The 18588-nt window shown below is 43.6% G+C and overlaps 1 protein-coding gene across 2 annotated transcripts in view; it reads left to right on the forward strand.

Moving 5' to 3' along the window:
• Positions 1 to 18588, forward strand: part of LOC106612223 (glucocorticoid receptor) — an 86430-nt gene that overhangs the window by 60551 nt on the left and 7291 nt on the right. Inside the window, exons 4-9 of one of the 2 annotated variants that reach the window (XM_045724203.2) lie at positions 10514 to 10692; positions 11290 to 11406; positions 14189 to 14470; positions 14598 to 14742; positions 14904 to 15034; positions 15588 to 15745. In XM_045724203.2, coding sequence (XP_045580159.2) covers positions 10514 to 10692; positions 11290 to 11406; positions 14189 to 14470; positions 14598 to 14742; positions 14904 to 15034; positions 15588 to 15745 — 1012 coding nt within the window. The remainder of the gene's footprint in view (positions 1 to 10513; positions 10693 to 11289; positions 11407 to 14188; positions 14471 to 14597; positions 14743 to 14903; positions 15035 to 15587; positions 15746 to 18588) is intronic. The other variant, XM_045724204.2, reaches the window with a different exon arrangement.

Consider the following 18588-nt stretch of genomic DNA (forward strand, 5'->3'; position numbering starts at 1 on the left):
AGTAGCGTTTTGTTCATGCAACAAACTGGGAGTAGCATTTTGTTCATGCAGCAAACTGGGAGTAGCGTTTTGTTTTGTTCATGCAGCAAACTGGGAGTAGCGTTTTGTTCATGCAGCAAACTGGGAGTAGCGTTTTGTTCATCCAGCAAACGGGGAGTAGCATTTTATGCAGCAAACTGGGAGTAGCATTTTGTTTTGTTCGTGCAGCAAACTGGGAGTAGCATTTTGTTTAGTTTTGTGCAGCAAACTAGGAGTAGCTTTTTGTTTTGTGCAGCAAACTGGGAGTAGCATTTTGTTTTGTGCAGCAAACTGGGAGTAGCGTTTTGTTTTGTTTGCGCAACAAACTGGGAGTAGCATTTTGTTCATGCAGCAAACTGGGAGTAGCATTTTGTTTTGTTCATGCATCAAACAGGGAGTAGCGTTTTGTTTTGTTCATGCAGCAAACTGGGAGTAGCATTTTGTTAAGTTTGTGCAGTAAACTGGGAGTAGCGTTTTGTGCAGCAAACTGGGAGTAGCGTTTTGTTCATGCAGCAAACAGGGAGTAGCATTTTGTTTTGTTCGTGCAGCAAACTGGGAGTAGTATTTTGTTTTGTTCATGCAGCAAACTGGGAGTAGTGTTTTGTTCATGCAGAAAACTGGGAGTAGTATTTTGTTTTGTTCGTGCAGAAAACTGGGAGTAGTATTTTGTTTTGTTCGTGCAGCAAACTGGGAGTAGCATTTTGTTTTGTTCGTGCAGCAAACTGGGAGTAGCATTTTGTTAAGTTTGTGCAGTAAACTGGGAGTAGCATTTTGTGCAGCAAACTGGGAGTAGCATTTTGTTTTGTTCATGCAGCAAACTAGGAGTAGTATTTTGTTTTGTTTGTGCTGCAAACTAGGAGTAGCATTTTGTTTTGTGCAGAAAACTGGGAGTAGCGTTTTGTTTTGTTTGTGCGGCAAACTGGGAGTAGCATTTTGTTTTCTGCAGCTAACTGGGAGTAGCTTTTTGTTTTGTTCATGCAGCAAACTGGGAGTAGGATTTTGTTTTGTTCATGCAGCAAACAGGGAGTAGCATTTTGTTTTGTTCGTGCAACAACCTTGGAGTAGTATTTTGTTTTGTTCGTGCAGCAAACTGGGAGTAGTATTTTGTTTTGTTTGTGCAGCAAACTAGGAATTAGCATTTTGTTTTGTGCAGAAAACTGGGAGTAGCGTTTTGTTTTGTTTTGCGCAGCAAACAGAGTAGCATTGGGGTTTGTTTGTGCGGCAAACTGGGAGTAGCATTTTGTTTTCTGCAGCTAACTGGGAGTAGCTTTTTGTTTTGTTCGTGCAGCAAGCAGGGAGTAGCATTTTGTTTTGTTCGTGCAGCAAACTGGGTAGCGTTTTGTTCATGCAGCAAACTGGGAGTAGCATTTTGTTCATGCAGCAAACTGGGAGTAGCGTTTTGTTTTGTTCATGCAGCAAACTGGGAGTAGCGTTTTGTTCATGCAGCAAACTGGGAGTAGCATTTTGTTTTGTTCGTGCAGCAAACTGGGAGTAGCATTTTGTTTTGTTTGTGCAGCAAACGGGGTAGCATTTTGTTTTGTGTGCAGCAAACTGGGAGTAGCGATTTGTTTGTGCAGCAAACTGGGAGTAGCGTTTTGTTTGTGCAGCAAACTGGGAGTAGTGTTTTGTTTTGTTTGTGCAGCAAACTGGGAGTAGCATTTTGTTTTGTGCAGCTAACTGGGAGTAGCATTTTGTTTTGTTTGTGCAGCAAGCTGGGAGTAGCGTTTTGTTTCGTGCAGCTAACTTAGAGTAGAATTTTGTTTTGTGCAGCAAACTGGTAATAGCATTTTGGAGTTACTTGTATAGTTTAGGTAGTATTTAGTTAGCATTCTCCATGTGATTTTAGATGTACTTAGCATTGCTAACCTTTCGGATTACAGAGTATCAGCAGGGTTTGAAAACGACGCCCCTTGTGTTCACTGCCGGTTTTACCGAGTGTCCCGGTATGGCACAGGTCTGTATGGTATCACCGTCTGGATACTGCTCAAGCCTAGATAGAGGTAGATTTGTATAGAGGTAAGGTGACTAGGCATCAGGATATACTGTATGATAAAAAGAGTAGCAGCAACGTTGAAATATTATTGGAATCTGTGTGGGTAGCTGGACAGGTAGGATGACTGACAATAGTGAAGGTAAACAGGTGGTCAGGTGACAGAGGAATGGATGAGACTGAGGCAGGAATTCCTTTAACCACTACGTGGTATATTTACTGGGTAGTTTGTCTGTGCTGCATAACAAAGGAAACAGAATAACATGTATCAAATTCAAATCATAACAATCATTGTCATTATTAACAGAATGAGGTAATTCAGAAATAAGGTTCCATAGGAATTCAATATGAAGCAGAATGGAGTCATTTAGGATCATAACCATTCATCATGAGCATGATAATGCAAATAAATCAATCATTTACTCAATCTATATTCTACATCAATTTGATATCAGAATTGATCAATTCAGCAAATAATGACATTTCATTTTTCATCCTTCCATGTTAGTCTTCATATGTACATTTCATTACATTTTAACCATATATCAATGGCATAATTGGCCTGTGATGATCTGTAGGGCCGTGATCATTGTCCATTTACATTACACAATAGGTTTGAAGCGCTCCAAGCCGCGCTCCGCGGTAATAACTATAAACAATAACTGATGGCCCGCTCTCCCGATCGCAACAGATAGTTCAGATGAAAGGTAACAGATTCGGGGGGACTTATGTGGATTCATGGACGCACAGAACATCTGGATTAGACGGAGTTAAGAGAAAGCAGTGAGATTGGGGCAATGGCGATTTCCTCTTTTTAATGAGTTGAGATCTGTCAGACATTTCCACCTGACCTAATTAAAGCGCCCCTGGCCCCGCTGAGCAAGTGGCAATGAATTAAAGGACGATTCACACCAACTCCATGGGCCTTTCTACAAGTGTATATGATTTTGTGTGTGTGTAGAGTCAGTATAAAGTGTGTGTGTGTGTGTGTGTGTGTGTGTGTGTGTGTGTGTGTGTGTGTGTGTGTGTGTGTGTGTGTGTGTGCGCGCAAATGAAGTGTGTGAGTGTGTGTTCGAGTGTCAGTGTGCGTAAGAGCATAGAGTAATGTGGATGTGCATATAGAGAGTGCAAAAATAAGAGTAAACTCAGATAGTCCGTGTAGCCATTTTGTTAGCTATTTAGCAGTCTTATTGGCTTGGGAGTAGAAGCTGCTCAGGAGCCTGTTGGTGTCAGACTTAATGGACTGTTATGGCTTGCCGTGCGGAAGCAGAGAGAACATTCTGGCTTAAGTGGTTGGAGTGTAATATGTAAAATGAGTTTCGATTTAGAATGGCACATTTATCAAATGGGCAAGACAAAAAATACATGTTATCCATATGCACTGGAATAGAAAATGGAGGCCACTTTCCCGCAAGCTACACCTATAATTTCACTGCACCACAGGTGATATTCAGCCCAAACTCTGTATGCCATGGGCTCTCCAACCCTGTTCCTGCAGATACCCAGTGCTTTAATTTGGGAAACCAAGTGAAATCTGTTTGGGCACTATGTTTTCACAATGAAACATATTTCATTAAACTGTTGACAGCCCTTTGCTCTGCGTGGTGGAGAAAGGAATGAAGGAAAGGAGATGGAAACTCACGGTGATGAGATATTCTGTAGCTAAAGATGTCAGCCTATTAATTCAGATTTTTTTTTTATGCCGTATTACTAGACTATTCCAAATCAAATACAAATTCACTATAATTGTAGGCTAAATCTGAATTTGTTTCATTTAGGCTAGACCAATCATGTGCTAAAGATATCTTAAAATCAGTATTTAAAAAAAAAAAAATCTACAGTTTGTAATATTCAGTAGGCTATGTATTGTATAATGGAACAATCATTATTTTAATTCAGTTTTTTTGGGGGGGCTTGGGCTCATATATAGGCCTAAGAATATGCATAAGCTCTAATATGCATATGGGTGTTTTGAATTAATCATCACCTTAGCAAGCACTGTCCATTTCGTTGTGTTAGGCTTTGAAACAACATCCACAAGGACCATGTTTTACACTCAGTTTCAATCTGTTGTTGAACTTCTTTCTTCAAATTGATCAATCACAGTGAGGTGAGTTTTAAAAAGCATGATACTGTTTTGATGATAAGCGTTTGATGTAATTTTCTATTTTATTTGCATTGGTGTCAGAGTGATTAGAGGGACAATAGAGCCCTGAGTACCAGGCCATTGGCGACCTGATGATCGTTAACGAGTTGGGTAACCTAATGCATGTCCAGAGTGACTAAGGGGAGATTACATTACTCAGCGGTCACATAGAATTTTACTGCGGTCATGACTCATGACTGCCGGTGTGGCGGTAATACGGTCACAACAACAGCCCTAATCTTTTCAGCCTCCTGAGGGGGAAGAGGCGCTGCCGTGCCCTCTTCATGACTGTGTGTGTGATGTTGATATGAAGACCTAATAGAAAAGAGAAATTCTGGTTAGAGGAAGTCTTTAAAAGAATTGCCTGGGTTGGATTTTGGCTAGGCTACGTTAAAGCAAGGTAAAACATGCTTTATTATTTGAAGTAAAGGAGAATGTTCAGGTTTCAAACAAGCTCACATTACAAAGTGGTGGGTGATGCGCTGATAGCCTGCCTACAGTTGACTATAGCCTGTCGATCGGCAAATAGGTCAATGTAACGCAGACCGTGGGGGATAGAAGGACGACGGATTGGCGTCCTTCTATTCAACAAATCTAGTCTAACAATAGTGGATATCCGTCAAATGGCTTATGATTGATGTCTTATGATTGATGTACCACAATGTGGTTATTAAAGTCAGATTTGTATATATTTGGCGGTTTTTGCTGCATAATATTTAAAAGTTGTTCCTTTTCAGGTTTAGAAGAAGTGACTGCTAAATGCTAACTCCCGTTCGTATAAGCTGGTAGCATAGCAGGCATACATACATACTCCAGAATCAGTTCATAAAACACAGAATCAGTTCATAAAACACAGACTTGATTTAGAAATGCATGAAATAGACACTTGAAATATCTCAATAAAATAGAAGCTTTGCTTAACCTACCCATAGCTCAAAATGACAGTAACAGGGTAGAACTCCAACAGTACATTTGGAAAGTATTCAGACCCCTTGACTTTTTCCATTTTGTTAAGTTACAGTCTTATTCTAAAATGCATTCGCCGGAAGGAAGAGCAGCTCCGTCTTGTTGAGCTTGAGGTGGTGGGCCGAGATCCAAGCTGATCTCGGCCCACCTGGAGGGGGGTTACGCCAGGCACGCAGAGATGTGTGTCGCCACCAGGGTGTCAGTTGGGAGGGAAGGAAAAAAGTAGTTGAGTGTCATCCGCATAGCAATGATAGGAGAGACCATGTCAGGATATGACAGAGCCGAGTGACTTAGTGTATAGAGAAAAGAGGAGAGGGCCTAGAACAGAGATCTGGGGGACACCAGTAGTGAGTGCGTGGTGCAGACACAGATCCCCTCCATGTCACCTGGTAGGCGCTTCCTGCCAGGTAGGATGCAATCCAAGAGTGTGCAAAGCCTGGGACGCCCAGCCCTGAGAGGGTGGAGAGGAGGACATGATGGTTCACAATGTTGAAGGCAGAGGATAGATCTAGGAGGATGAGAACAGAGGAGAGAGAGGGTAGTTCTGTGTGAGTGGGACCAATGGACTCAATAGGCTGAGTGAATGAGGAGCGGATGTCATCCATTTCTTTTCAAAGTGGTTGACAAAGTCATCCGCAGAGAGGGAGGATGGAGGGGCGAAAGATTAAGAAGCAGGTGGAAAATAGTTTCCTAGGGTTAGAGGAAGAAGCTTGAAATTTAGAGTGATAGAAAGTAACTTTAGCAGCTCATACAAATGAAGATACGGTAGAGAGGAGGGAGAAAAAGGATGATAGGTCCTTTGGAAGTTTAGTTTTCCTCCCTTTTTGCTCAGCTTCCTGCAGCCCTGTTCTGTAAGCTCGCAATGAGTCATTCAGCCACGGAGTGGAAAGCAAGGGCCAATCCGGGCAGGGAAGAAAGGGGACAGTGCGAGTAATAGGATGTGGAAAGGGAGGAGAGTAGCGTCAAAGAGGCAGAATCAGGAGAAAGGAGGGAGATGGATTTAGCAGAAGGGAGACATGATAGGATAGAAGGAGAGAGTAGTGGGAGACATAGTGAAGATTGCAACTGTGCATGACCATCTGAGTAGGAGCTGACTCGGTAGGGTTGGAGGAGAGGGAGACAGAAAAGGAAACAACGTAGTGATCAGAGACCTGGAGGGGGATAACAGTGAGATTAGTAGGAGAACAGAGACCTGGAGGGGGGTTACAGTGAGATTAGTAGGAGAACAGAGACCTGGAGGGGGGTTACAGTGAGATTAGTAGGAGAACAGAGACCTGGAGGGGGTTACAGTGAGATTAGTAGGAGAACAGAGACCTGGAGGGGGGTTTCAGTGAGATTAGTAGGAGAAAAGAGACCTGGAGGGGGGTTTCAGTGAGATTAGTAGGAGAAAAGGAACCTGGAGGGGGGTTTCAGTGAGATTAGTAGGAGAACAGAGACCTGGAGGGGGGTTTCAGTGAGATTAGTAGGAGAACAGAGACCTGGAGGGGGGTTACAGTGAGATTAGTAGGAGAAAAGAGACCTGGAGGGGGGGTTCAGTGAGATTAGTAGGAGAAAAGAGACCTGGAGGGGGGTTTCAGTGAGATTAGTAGGAGAACAGCCTCTAGTAAAGAAGGTCAAGCGTATTGTCTGCCTTGTGAGTGGGAGGGGACTGGGAAAGGGTGAGGTCAAAAGAAGCAAGGAGGGGAAAGAAAGAGTTAATCGACAGCAGACGTTGAAGTCGCCCAGTACGAAGAGCGTTGAACCGTCGTCAGGAAATTATCTTATCAAGGTGTCAAGCTCATTGAGGACCTCTCTAAGAGCACCTGGTTGGCGAAAGATGACAATGTTAAGCTTTAGTGGATAAGTGACAGCATGGAATTCAAATGAGGACCTAGACAGGTGAGAGAGGGAGAAAAGAGAAAATCTCCATTTAGGATGAGTAGCCCTGTGCCACCACTGTGATGACCAGATGCTCTCGGACTGTGAGTGAAAACAGAGCAGCTGGAGTAGCAGTGTTCTCTGGGGTGATCCATGTCTCCATCAGGGTCAAAAAGTCTATTGACTGAAGGGACGCATAGGCTGAGATGAACTCTGCGTTCTTAACTGCAGATCGGCAGTTCCAAACGCTGCTGGAGACCAGGAAATCCATATGGGTAGTCTGCGCATGGTACACTAAATTAGAAAGGTTGCAGCCAGTGGGTGGGGAGTGTCTGTAGGGAGTAGGCTTTACTGAGTAAACATAGTAAACACTGCAGAAAGTTTCATTACAATAAGCCTAATATTCTTTCGTTGGTGCTGGTAGTTTGAAAGAGTTTGACTTCCTCTGTCGTCGTCTCTGTCTCTCCTTGTACTATAGTCAACTCTGTGGGGAATGTAAGAGCTTCCTGTAGCCTTGAAGCTCTGCTCTGCTCTGAGCAGCATTTGGTTTCACATAGGAAATTCTGTCTCACCACTTTGTCATACAACCCTGATTGATGTAGTCCTGCCAACCAGGAAAAACACATTTCATATTTCTGACTTCCAAAAGGCATACTGTTTACTGCACATTGCAATACTTTTGACCAGGACCCATATAGCACCCTACTGTCTGTATATTCCCTATATAGTATACTACCCAATAAGGGTCTGTAGTGCACTATATAAGGAATAGGATGCCATTTGGAACACAGACAATGGGAAGCCAGAAATATGACATGTTTGGTGCCATTTCGGCCGTAGCCAAGGTCAAGCCCACAGTATGGTGTCAGTCAGCCCAGCCCAGTATAAGTCGGCTCAGCTCGGCTCATCAGTGTGTAAAGGGTAGAAGTGTCACACGGTCAGGGTCAGAACCACAACAGCTCTGAGCACGATCATGATGGTTCTGTTGTTGTTGGGACTGGCAGCAGCAGAGTTCAGGTCGTCTGCTCATCCAGGTTATTTATACTGCTGACTGGTTATTTATACTGCTGGACTGGTTATTTATACTGCTGACTGGTTATTTATACTGCTGGACTGGTTATTTATACTGCTGACTGGCCAAGTGTTGCTGGACTGGTTATTTATACTGCCAAGTGTTGCTGGACTGGTTATTTATACTGCCGAGTGTTGCTGGACTGATTATTTATATTGCCGAGTGTTGCTGGACTGATTATTTATACTGCCGAGTGTTGCTGGACTGGTTATTTATACTGCCGAGTGTTGCTGGACTGGTTATTTATACTGCCGAGTGTTGCTGGACTGGTTATTTATACTGCCGAGTGTTGCTGGACTGGTTATTTATACTGCCGAGTGTTGCTGGACTGATTATTTATACTGCCGAGTGTTGCTGGACTGATTATTTATACTGCCGAGTGTTGCTGGACTGGTTATTTATACTGCCGAGTGTTGCTGGACTGGTTATTTATACTGCCGAGTGTTGCTGGACTGGTTATTTATACTGCCGAGTGTTGCTGGACTGTTTATTTATACTGCCGAGTGTTGCTGGACTGGTTATGTATACTGCTGACTGGTTATTTATACTGCTAATTGTTACTGGACTGGTTGACTGAAGTCACTCCTTTGATCCATAGACCGAACTGACTCGGACTCCCTTGGCTGAGGGAGCCTGCATCTTAAATGACACCCGATTCCTCCATATAGTGCCTTTACTGGTCAAACATGGTGCAGCAGGTGCACTATATATGATATGGAAAGCAGACAGACAGACAGGTTTGTTGGCCTGCTCAGTGCTTAGTAGTAGTACTAGGCCTGCTTAGTAGTAGTAATAGGCCTGCTTAGTAGTAGTAGTAATAGGCCTGCTTAGTAGTAGTAGTAATAGGCCTGCTTAGTAGCAGTAGTACTAGGCCTGCTTAGTAGTAGTAGTAGTAGTAGTGTTATGCTCTGTGAGTGCTGCTCTGTCTAAGCAGCTTAGACTAAGGCCTGCATCTAATGGCTCCCTATAGTTCTCCATACAGTCCCCTAACATAGTGTCATTTGAGAAGCAGCCGGTGACTTGTAAAAGTCTCAGATCAGATGAAGGTAGACCAGATGTTTGTGTTGTGGCAGACAGATGAGGTTTGTTGCTGCTGTGGTGTAGTGCTCTGAGTCAGTGCAGTGGGCGTAGGCGCAGAGGAAGTAGCTGCACATTACTGCAGCAACGAACATCTCCACCTAGTGGTGTGTTTGGGAAAGGGCACCTCAAACAGCTAGGCCATGGTCAGACAGAACATTTTTTTATTTGACTGGGCAAGTCAGTTAAGAACAAATTCTTATTTACAATGACAGCCTACCGGGGAAGAGTGGGTTTACTACCTTGTTCAGGGGCAGAATGACAGATTTTTTACCTTGTCAACTCAGGGATTCAATCCCATAACCTTTTGGTTACTGGCTCAACGCTCTCACCACTAGGCTACCTGCCACCTCAACATGTTGAGAAACCTTCAGAATCAGATTATATAGAACAGACAGGCCTCTCTGACATGTTGAGAAAGGGATCATGACATTTCTATCTGCTACAATTCCGTATTTTTATATCTTTATTTAACTAGGCAAGTAAGTTAAGAACAAATTCTTACGTTCAATGACGGCCTAGGAACAGTGGGCTAACTGCCTTGTTCAGAACAACAGATTTTTACCTTGTCAGCTCAGGGATTCAATCTTGCAACCTTTCAGTTAGCAGTCCAACGCTCTAACCACTAGGCTACCTGCCACCCCAATGCCTTGGATAGAATTCAAATAACTGTGATTCTAGGAACTGTTATGCTCCAATCAAAGAGTGGGTGTTATGACGCCCGTTAGGTATGGTGATCCAACCACAGGTCTTTAGATGGTGTGGAGGCCATAGAGGAAACTGTTGAACCACAGTTAGATGTTTACTCTTTGGATCTTGAAGGATAAGTGGTACATTTAGGATATTTCGTAAAAAAGAAACTCAACCAAAATAAATGTAATGGATCTTATGCCAATATTCTGGTCAACTGACCAAAATGGAGACCAAAGTGTTTTGGTGTTTAGGTCACTAGACCAAAAGGCCAAAATGTAGGAAATGTAACAACAGAAGTGCCAAAGTGTATGTTTAGCTCACATTATGTTGTTTGTAAAATAAAATAACCCCAGGCATGCTGTGAATCTGTAGAAGGTAATATTTTCAAGAGAAGAGGGAATGTGTTGAGTTCCCCTGTTGTTACTATGTTCCAGCTCACAGAAAGTGTGAGGGTCACATGCTTCTGTGTGAGCTGTGACATAGTTAAGAGAGTTTGCTCTGTCTCTGTGGGAATAGTGTCGGTATGTTTTCAGAATCCCAGAAGCATCATCATACTTGTTGCCAAGTTATTATTTTGTATTCGTTCAGAAAATTGCACTTGTTACTGACTCTAAGCCCTCCTTCCTCTTCCCTCCTCCTCCCGCTCTCCTCTCTTCCCTGCTCTCCTCTCTGCCCCGCTCTCCTCTCAATGCAGTTCAACCTCCAGGCAGGGTGGTGGCGCTGCGTCGTGTACAACCCAGAGCAAGGCCGGGACCGCCCATAAGATCTGTCTGGTATGTTCAGATGAGGCGTCCGGCTGTCACTACGGGGTGCTCACCTGCGGAAGCTGCAAGGTGTTCTTCAAGCGAGCCGTGGAAGGTACGGTGGCAAGGGGTGAGATGCTAGGACAATTGGTATGGTCTGGTCCCAGATCTGTTTTTACTATTTTGCCAAGTGGTGAGATGGTAGGACAATTGGTATGGTCTGGTCCTAGATCTGTTTTTACTATTTTGCCAAGTGGTGAGATGGTAGGATAATTGGTATGGTCTGGTCCCAGATCTGTTTTTACTATCTTTCAAGTCGACAGAAACGGATCTGGGACTGGGCAACCACTGGTGATGGCATGAAATGATGTGTGGTTTATATATCATGATACTTTCCTGTAGTACAGTGGCAAGGAGGGAGATGGTAAGACACCTTGTACTGTGGCGGCATGGAATGATGTTTGGTTTACGGTAGATACTGGCAAGGTAGGATGGCAAGGGGTGAGATGGTAGGACAACTGGTGCTACTGGTACTGGTGCACAGCTGGTGGCATGGAATGGTGTACGGTAGGCATATCATGAATGATACTTGTCTGTGCCTGTTCGTATGAAGACACTGCAGACATTTGATTTGCAAGTTGGAGGCTTGCTGATCCAGTGTGATGCAAGCAGAAAGAGGTACTTTATTCCATTTTTTTGTCATTCAAACTCTCTTCTCGTGTCTCAGGGCAACACAACTACCTGTGTGCTGGGAGGAATGACTGCATCATCGATAAGATCAGAAGGAAGAACTGTCCAGCCTGCCGCTTCCGCAAGTGTCTCATGGCAGGGATGAACCTGGAAGGTACACTATTTTACCTTGTTTTATTGTCTCATGGCAGGGATGAACCTGGAAGGTAAACTATTTTACCTTGTTTTATTGTCTCATGGCAGGGATGAACCTGGAAGGTAAACTATTTTACCTTGTTTTATTGTCTCATGGCAGGGATGAACCTGGAAGGTAAACTATTTTACCTTGTTTTATTGTCTCATGGCAGGGATGAACCTGGAAGGTAAACTATTTTACCTTGTTTTATTGTCTCATGGCAGGGATGAACCTGGAAGGTAAACTATTTTACCTTGTTTTATTGTCTCATGGCAGGGATGAACCTGGAAGGTACACTATTTTAACTTGTTTTACTGTCTCATGGCAGGGATGAACCTGGAAGGTACACTATTTCACCTTGTTTTATTGTCTCATGGCAGGGATGAACCTGGAAGGTACACTATTTTACCTTGTTTTATTGTCTCATGGCAGGGATGAACCTGGAAGGTACACTATTTTACCTTGTTTTATTGTCTCATGGCAGGGATGAACCTGGAAGGTACACTATTTTACCTTGTTTTATTGTCTCATGGCAGGGATGAACCTGGAAGGTACACTATTTTACCTTTTTTTATTGTCTCATGGCAGGGATGAACCTGGAAGGTACACTATTTTAACTTGTTTTATTGTCTCATGGCAGGGATGAACCTGGAAGGTACACTATTTCACCTTGTTTTATTGTCTCATGGCAGGGATGAACCTGGAAGGTACACTATTTTACCTTGTTTTATTGTCTCATGGCAGGGATGAACCTGGAAGGTACACTATTTCACCTTGTTTTATTGTCTCATGGCAGGGATGAACCTGGAAGGTACACTATTTTACCTTGTTTTATTGTCTCATGGCAGGGATGAACCTGGAAGGTACACTATTTTACCTTGTTTTATTGTCTCATGGCAGGGATGAACCTGGAAGGTACACTATTTCACCTTGTTTTATTGTCTCATGGCAGGGATGAGCCTGGAAGGTACACTATTTCACCTTGTTTTATTGTCTCATGGCAGGGATGAACCTGGAAGGTACACTATTTTACCTTGTTTTATTGTCTCATGGCAGGGATTAACCTGGAAGGTACACTATTTTACCTTGTTTTATTGTCTCATGGCAGGGATGAACCTGGAAGCTAAACTCTTTAACCTTGTTTTATTTTATAGATTCTATATTTGTTTTAATGTAAATTGGTGTACAGCTCCACAAGCTACTACAACCTCAAGTACCAGATACAAGTAGATATGGTGCCTTCAGAAAGTATTCAGACCCCTTGACTTTTTCCCCAAAAAATTATACGTTACAGCCTTATTCTAAAATTGAATAAATATATTTTTTTTCTCAGCAATCTACACACAATACCCCATAATGACAAAGCATGAGGTGAAAGGTATTGTCTGTAGAGCTCCGAGACAGCATTATGTCGAGGTACAGATCTGGGGAAGAGTACCAAAAAATTCCTGCAGCATTGAAGGTCCGCCAAGAACACAGTGGTCTCCATTTTTAAATGGAAGAAGTTTGGAACCACCAAGACTCCAAGAACTGGCCGCCCGGCCAAACTGAGCAATCGAGGGAGAAGGGCCTTGGTCAGGGAGGTGACCAAGAACCCGATGGTCACTCTGACAGAGCTCCATAGTTCCTCTGTGGAGATGGGAGAACCTTCCAGAAGGACAACTATCTCTGCAGCACTCCACCAATCAGGCCTTTATGGCAGAGTGGCAAGACGGAAGCCACTCCTCAGTAAAAGGCACATGACAGCCCGCTTGGAGTTTTCCAAAAGGCACCTAAAGACTCTCATACCATTAAAAACAAGATTCTCTGGTCTGATGAAACCAAGATTGAACTCTTTGGCCTGAATGCCAAGTGTCACATCTGGAGGAAATCTGGCACCATCCCTACGGTGAAGCATGGTGGTGACATCATCATGCTGTGGGAATGTTTTTCAGCAGCTGGGACTGGGAGACTAGTCAGGATCAAGGGAAAGATGAACGGAGCAAAGCACAGAGAGATCCTTGATGAAAACCTGCTCCAGAGCGCTCAGGACCTCAGACTGGGGTGAAGGTTCACCTTCCAACAAGTCAACGACCCTAAGCACACAGCCAAGACAACGAAGGAGTGGCTTCGGGACAAGTCTCTGAATGTCCTTGAGTGGCCCGGCCAGAGCTCGGACTTGAACCAGATCGAGCATCTCTGGAGAGACCTGAAAATAGCTGTGCAGCAATGCTCCCCATCCAACCTGACAGAGTATCTGCAGAGAAGAATGGAAGAAACTCCCAAAATACAGGTGTGCCAAGCTTGTAGAGTCATACTCAAAAGACTCAAGGCTGTAATCGCTGCCAACGGTGCTTCAACAAAATACTGAGTAAAGGGATTAGTGTTCCGGTCCTTAAAAGTGGCAGCTTTAGCCTTTAGTGTGGATGTTGCCTGTAATCCATGGCTTCTGGCTGGGGTCTGTACGTACTGTCACTGTGGAGAAAATGTCATCGATGCACTTAAAGGGAATGGGAACACTTTAGGAAGTTATGTATATGTGATATTTCAGTAAAAAAAAAAACATTATTTAATAAATTTCAGAAAAACTGTTTTTGCTTTGACATTATGGGGTATTGTGTGTAGATTAATGAGGGGGGGGGGAGAATTAATCATTTTTAGAATAAGGTTGTAACGTAGCAAAATGTAGAAAAAGTCAAGGGGTCTGTATACTCTCTGTTAGTTTGACTGGTTTTTGATATCATGGTCACTCAATATACCTCCTCTCTCTCCTTCGCCACAGCTCGTAAAACTAAGAAGCTGAACCGTTTAAAGGGGGTGCAGCAGCCCACCATGGCCGAGCTGACCCCCCGTCCGCTCCCAGAGGCAAGGTCGCTGGTCCCCAAGTCCATGCCCCAGCTCACCCCCACCATGCTGTCTCTACTAAAGGCCATCGAGCCAGACACCATCTACTCTGGCTACGACGGCACCCTTCCAGACACCTCCACACGCATCATGACCACCCTCAACAGGCTGGGGGGACGACAGGTGGTATCAGCCGTCAAGTGGGCCAAGTCTTTGCCAGGTACTACTATCTCTAAGAGACACTGTTGGAAACCTGCACAGTATCTACCATAGACAGCAGTACTATACAGAATCATCAGGGAAATGGAAGCTTTAGTCATTCAGTGTTCTGTTATCTTCCCCTGCAGGGTTCCGGAACCTTCACCTGGACGACCAGATGACTCTGCTGCAGTGTTCCTGGTTGTTCCTCATGTCCTTCGGCCTGGGCTGGAGGTCCTACCAACAGTGTGACGGGAACATGCTCTGTTTCGCTCCAGACCTCGTCATCAACCAGTATGTCTATTTATCTGTTGGCCTTAGTCTCTGTCTGTCTGCATGTCTCGTTCTCTCTCTCTCCTGTCTCCCTCTCCTCATCAGGGACCGTATGAAGAACCCTACATGGCAAACCAGTGTGACATCTTCACTAACATACCTGTCTCTCTCTATCTCATCAGGGACCGTATGAAGCTGCCCTACATGGCAGATCAGTGTGAACAGATGTTGAAGATCTCCAGTGAGTTTGTCAGGCTGCAGGTGTCTCATGATGAGTATCTGTGTATGAAGGTTCTGCTGCTGCTCAGCACCGGTGAGTCTCAGCCCCTCTTTTACTTTGACCTTTCACACTTGAGTCCATAACAATATGCCAACCTATTTCCTGATTGATGGCTGTGTGTTCCTGGGTTTTTTGTGTTATGTTTTTCATGTTGATCCTGGCATTGGGATGTCAGAAGAAAAGTTTTAAATACATTTTATTGTATTTTCACTTTACATTTTCAACATACACTGCATTCGGAAAGTATTCAGACACCTTGACTTTTTCCACATTTTGATACGTTACAGCCTTATTCTAAAATTGATTAAAAAAAAATGTTTTGTCCTCACCGATCTACACACAATACCCCATAATGACAAAGAAAAAACTCTTTCATACATTTTAGAATAAGGCTGTAACGTAACAAAATGTGGAAAATGTCAAAGGGTCTGAATACTTTCCAAAAGCACTGTATAATGGAAGGGGAACTGCATAGGCATGACTTATTGGGTTATTCAACACATTTCCTGTTATGTTCATCTTTAGTGCCAAAGGGAAAAACACACACACACAGAGGTTGATGTATTATGTTGTCTCTCCCCCCCAGTGCCAAAGGATGGTCTGAAAAGTCAGGCAGTGTTTGATGAGATCAGGATGTCCTACATCAAGGAGTTGGGGAAGGCCATCGTCAAGAGGGAGGAAAACTCCAGCCAGAACTGGCAACGCTTCTACCAGCTCACCAAGCTTCTTGACTCCATGCATGAGGTACACATTAGAAGTCTTCACAGGTTCAACAGACTCAAAAATCTGAGATAAGACCCGGGATTGGGGCCTAAATTCTGACTTTTCCCTTGGATCTCGGTCGGGTCTGATATAATTGCCACACGTCTCGAATATGTGCATTTGAAATTGATTTACCGTCTTGACCCGTACTCTGTTAATTTAACATTTGTGAGGTGATGAGAACTGCGCGATCTTGTTATCTGTGTCAGCCAATTGCAACTCAAAATGTATAGCTTATATCCAGCTGAAACCGGTTCTGGCTGCTCAGCTCACATGTGCCTGCTGCTGAAGAGAGAGAGCGAGTGAGAGGAGCCTTGACCTAGACTACTGTTGATTGTGAAGATGCAGGCCTTTTATATTGAAGTAAAATGAAAGTTAGAGGAGAAAAGAAGCCGACGGGAGGAACGTCATCTGGGACAAATTATAATATTGTAGTGGACAAAGATTAGAAAAACGTTTGCACTGCCAAATGGACTGTGTGCAACTCGCTATTCAGGTTTGAGGTTAACTTTTATTATCATTTTTTGAATCATTATTGTATATAATTTTTGATTTGTTGAGACTAAATTGGCTAAACTAAGTTCTAACGGTCTTTTTAAATGTTGTGCTTCGTACTTAGTTTGAGATTAAGGTTAAAACTAGGCCTGTTGTAAAAGAAATAGCATTAGCCTATTGCTGTAATTTGTTGAGTAGGCCTACGGTATGCACTCACCTTTGTTGGGAATTGCTGCAATATAGGCCTTTTCAAGGTTTAAACCAGTTCTTTAAATATGCAACAAGTGTTTTGTTTCATTCTGTTGAACCATTTTCTTTGGCCAAATTAAGTTCCAACTGTAATGTTGTGTTTAACCGCAATATAATACAATTAGTTGTCTTGAATGCACTGCACAACACGTAAATTCCTGTTGAACGCGGAACGAGGGAGAGCTCGTTTTGTTGTTTTTGGAAAATGTTCAGTCTATTGAAAACGTTTGGTTACTAGCTAGCTAACTTTTGAGTTTGGATCCCGCAATGCAGTTGGTATCAGTTGCTGGGACTGCTAATATTTGTCCAGTGGTGTCTCTCAATCACAGGTAAAGGATCTTTTAAATGAACAAAAAATAGTTCTACAAGCAGTTGTTACAACAACAAGAATATCGCTTCAAGTGTTTTGTCCAAATACTAGTGGAGTCAACTAATAAAATAATGGATGACCTGACCAGGACCTGAAGAACAGCTTGCAGTTCTCCCAGGGTCAGCTCGATGAGTTGAAACAGGAGATGACAGCAATCTGTAAGTCATTGAGAGAGGACATCAGTTCTGTAACAATGACAGAGAAATCAGATTATCTCGAGGGACAAACCAGGCTGAATAAAATGGTTGTGGACAGAATTGCAGAATCTCCACGTGAAACCTGGACGGAGTCTGAGGACAAAGTTAGGGAAATGATCTCGGAAAAACTGAAGATTGACGACAGGAAGATTTGAGGTGGAGCGCGCCCACAGGACTGGAAACCCCATCACCGGCCTAGGCCAATAGTGGTCAAGTTCCTGAGGTTCAAGGACAAGGTAGCTGTTCTGGAAAGAGCCAAGAACATGAGAGGAAAATACATCTTCAACAAGGTCTATCCTGAAGCTGTGCACCAGAAGAGGAAATAACTGATACCAGCCATGAAACTGGCCAGAGTGCGTGGGGACATCCGCAATGACAAGCTCATTGTCCATCCACCCTCCCAGAAGCCTGGAAAGGATGAGAGAGCCAAGCCTATGGGTTTGTAGCTTCAACCCTGCAGCACACACACACTTCCACACACCAACTGATAAATGGACTGCTGAATGTATATTTTTTTCTCTTGCTTTGTTTGCTCTTTTCAGTATTATGTTTATCTCTGATAATCTACCCAGGAAAGGGCTGTAAATAGCCCATATTAATATATGTAGCCTTAGAAATAAGGTTCATAAAATCAAGAACTTGCTAACGTCAGATAACATTCATCTTATGTGGATGACGTTAAAGATATTTCTTGGTCTGATGTGATTAATAAGGAGCATCCAGACGCTGCACTTGGTGAATTTATGAAATTGCTTCTTCCAATTATTGATAAACATGCACCTGTTAAGAAACTGACTGTTAGAACTGTTAAGGCTCCATGGATTGAGGAGGAATTGAAACTGTATGGTTGAAAGAGATGGGGCAAAAGGAGTGGCTAATAAGTCTGGCTGCACATCTGACTGGCTGTTATTGTAAAGTGGAAATGTCTAGGAGCAACAACAGCTCAGCCATGAAGTGGTAGGCCACACAAGCTCACAGAATGGGGCGGCCGAGTGCTGAAGCGCGTTGCATGTAAAAATCGTCTGTCCCCGGTTGCAACACTCACTACCAAGTTCCAAACTGCCTCTGGAAGCAACGTCAGCACAGGAACTGTTGGTCAGGAGCTTCATGAAATGGGTTTCCATGGGCGAGCAGCCGCATACAAGCCTAAGATCACCATGCGCAATGCCAAGCGTCGGCTGGAGTGGTGTAAAGCTCGCCGGCAATGGACTCTGGAGCAGTGGAAACACATTCTCTGGAGTCATGAATCACGCTTCACTATCTGGAGTCTGGCAGATGCCTGGAGAGCGCCCGTATGCATAGTGCCAACTGTAAAGTTTGGTGGAGGAGGAATAATGATCTGGGGGTGTTTATCATGATTCGGGCCCCTTAGTTCCAGTGAAGTGGAATCTTAATGCTACAGCATACAATGACATTCTATACGATTCTGTGCTTCCAACTTTGTGGCAACAGTTTGGGGAAGGCCCTTTCCTGTTTCAGCATGACAGTGCCCCCATGCACAAAGTGAGGTACAT

The sequence above is a fragment of the Salmo salar genome, chromosome 09 (genome assembly GCF_965601325.2).
Source record: "Salmo salar chromosome 09, fSalSal1, whole genome shotgun sequence".
NCBI lineage: Eukaryota > Metazoa > Chordata > Actinopteri > Salmoniformes > Salmonidae > Salmo > Salmo salar.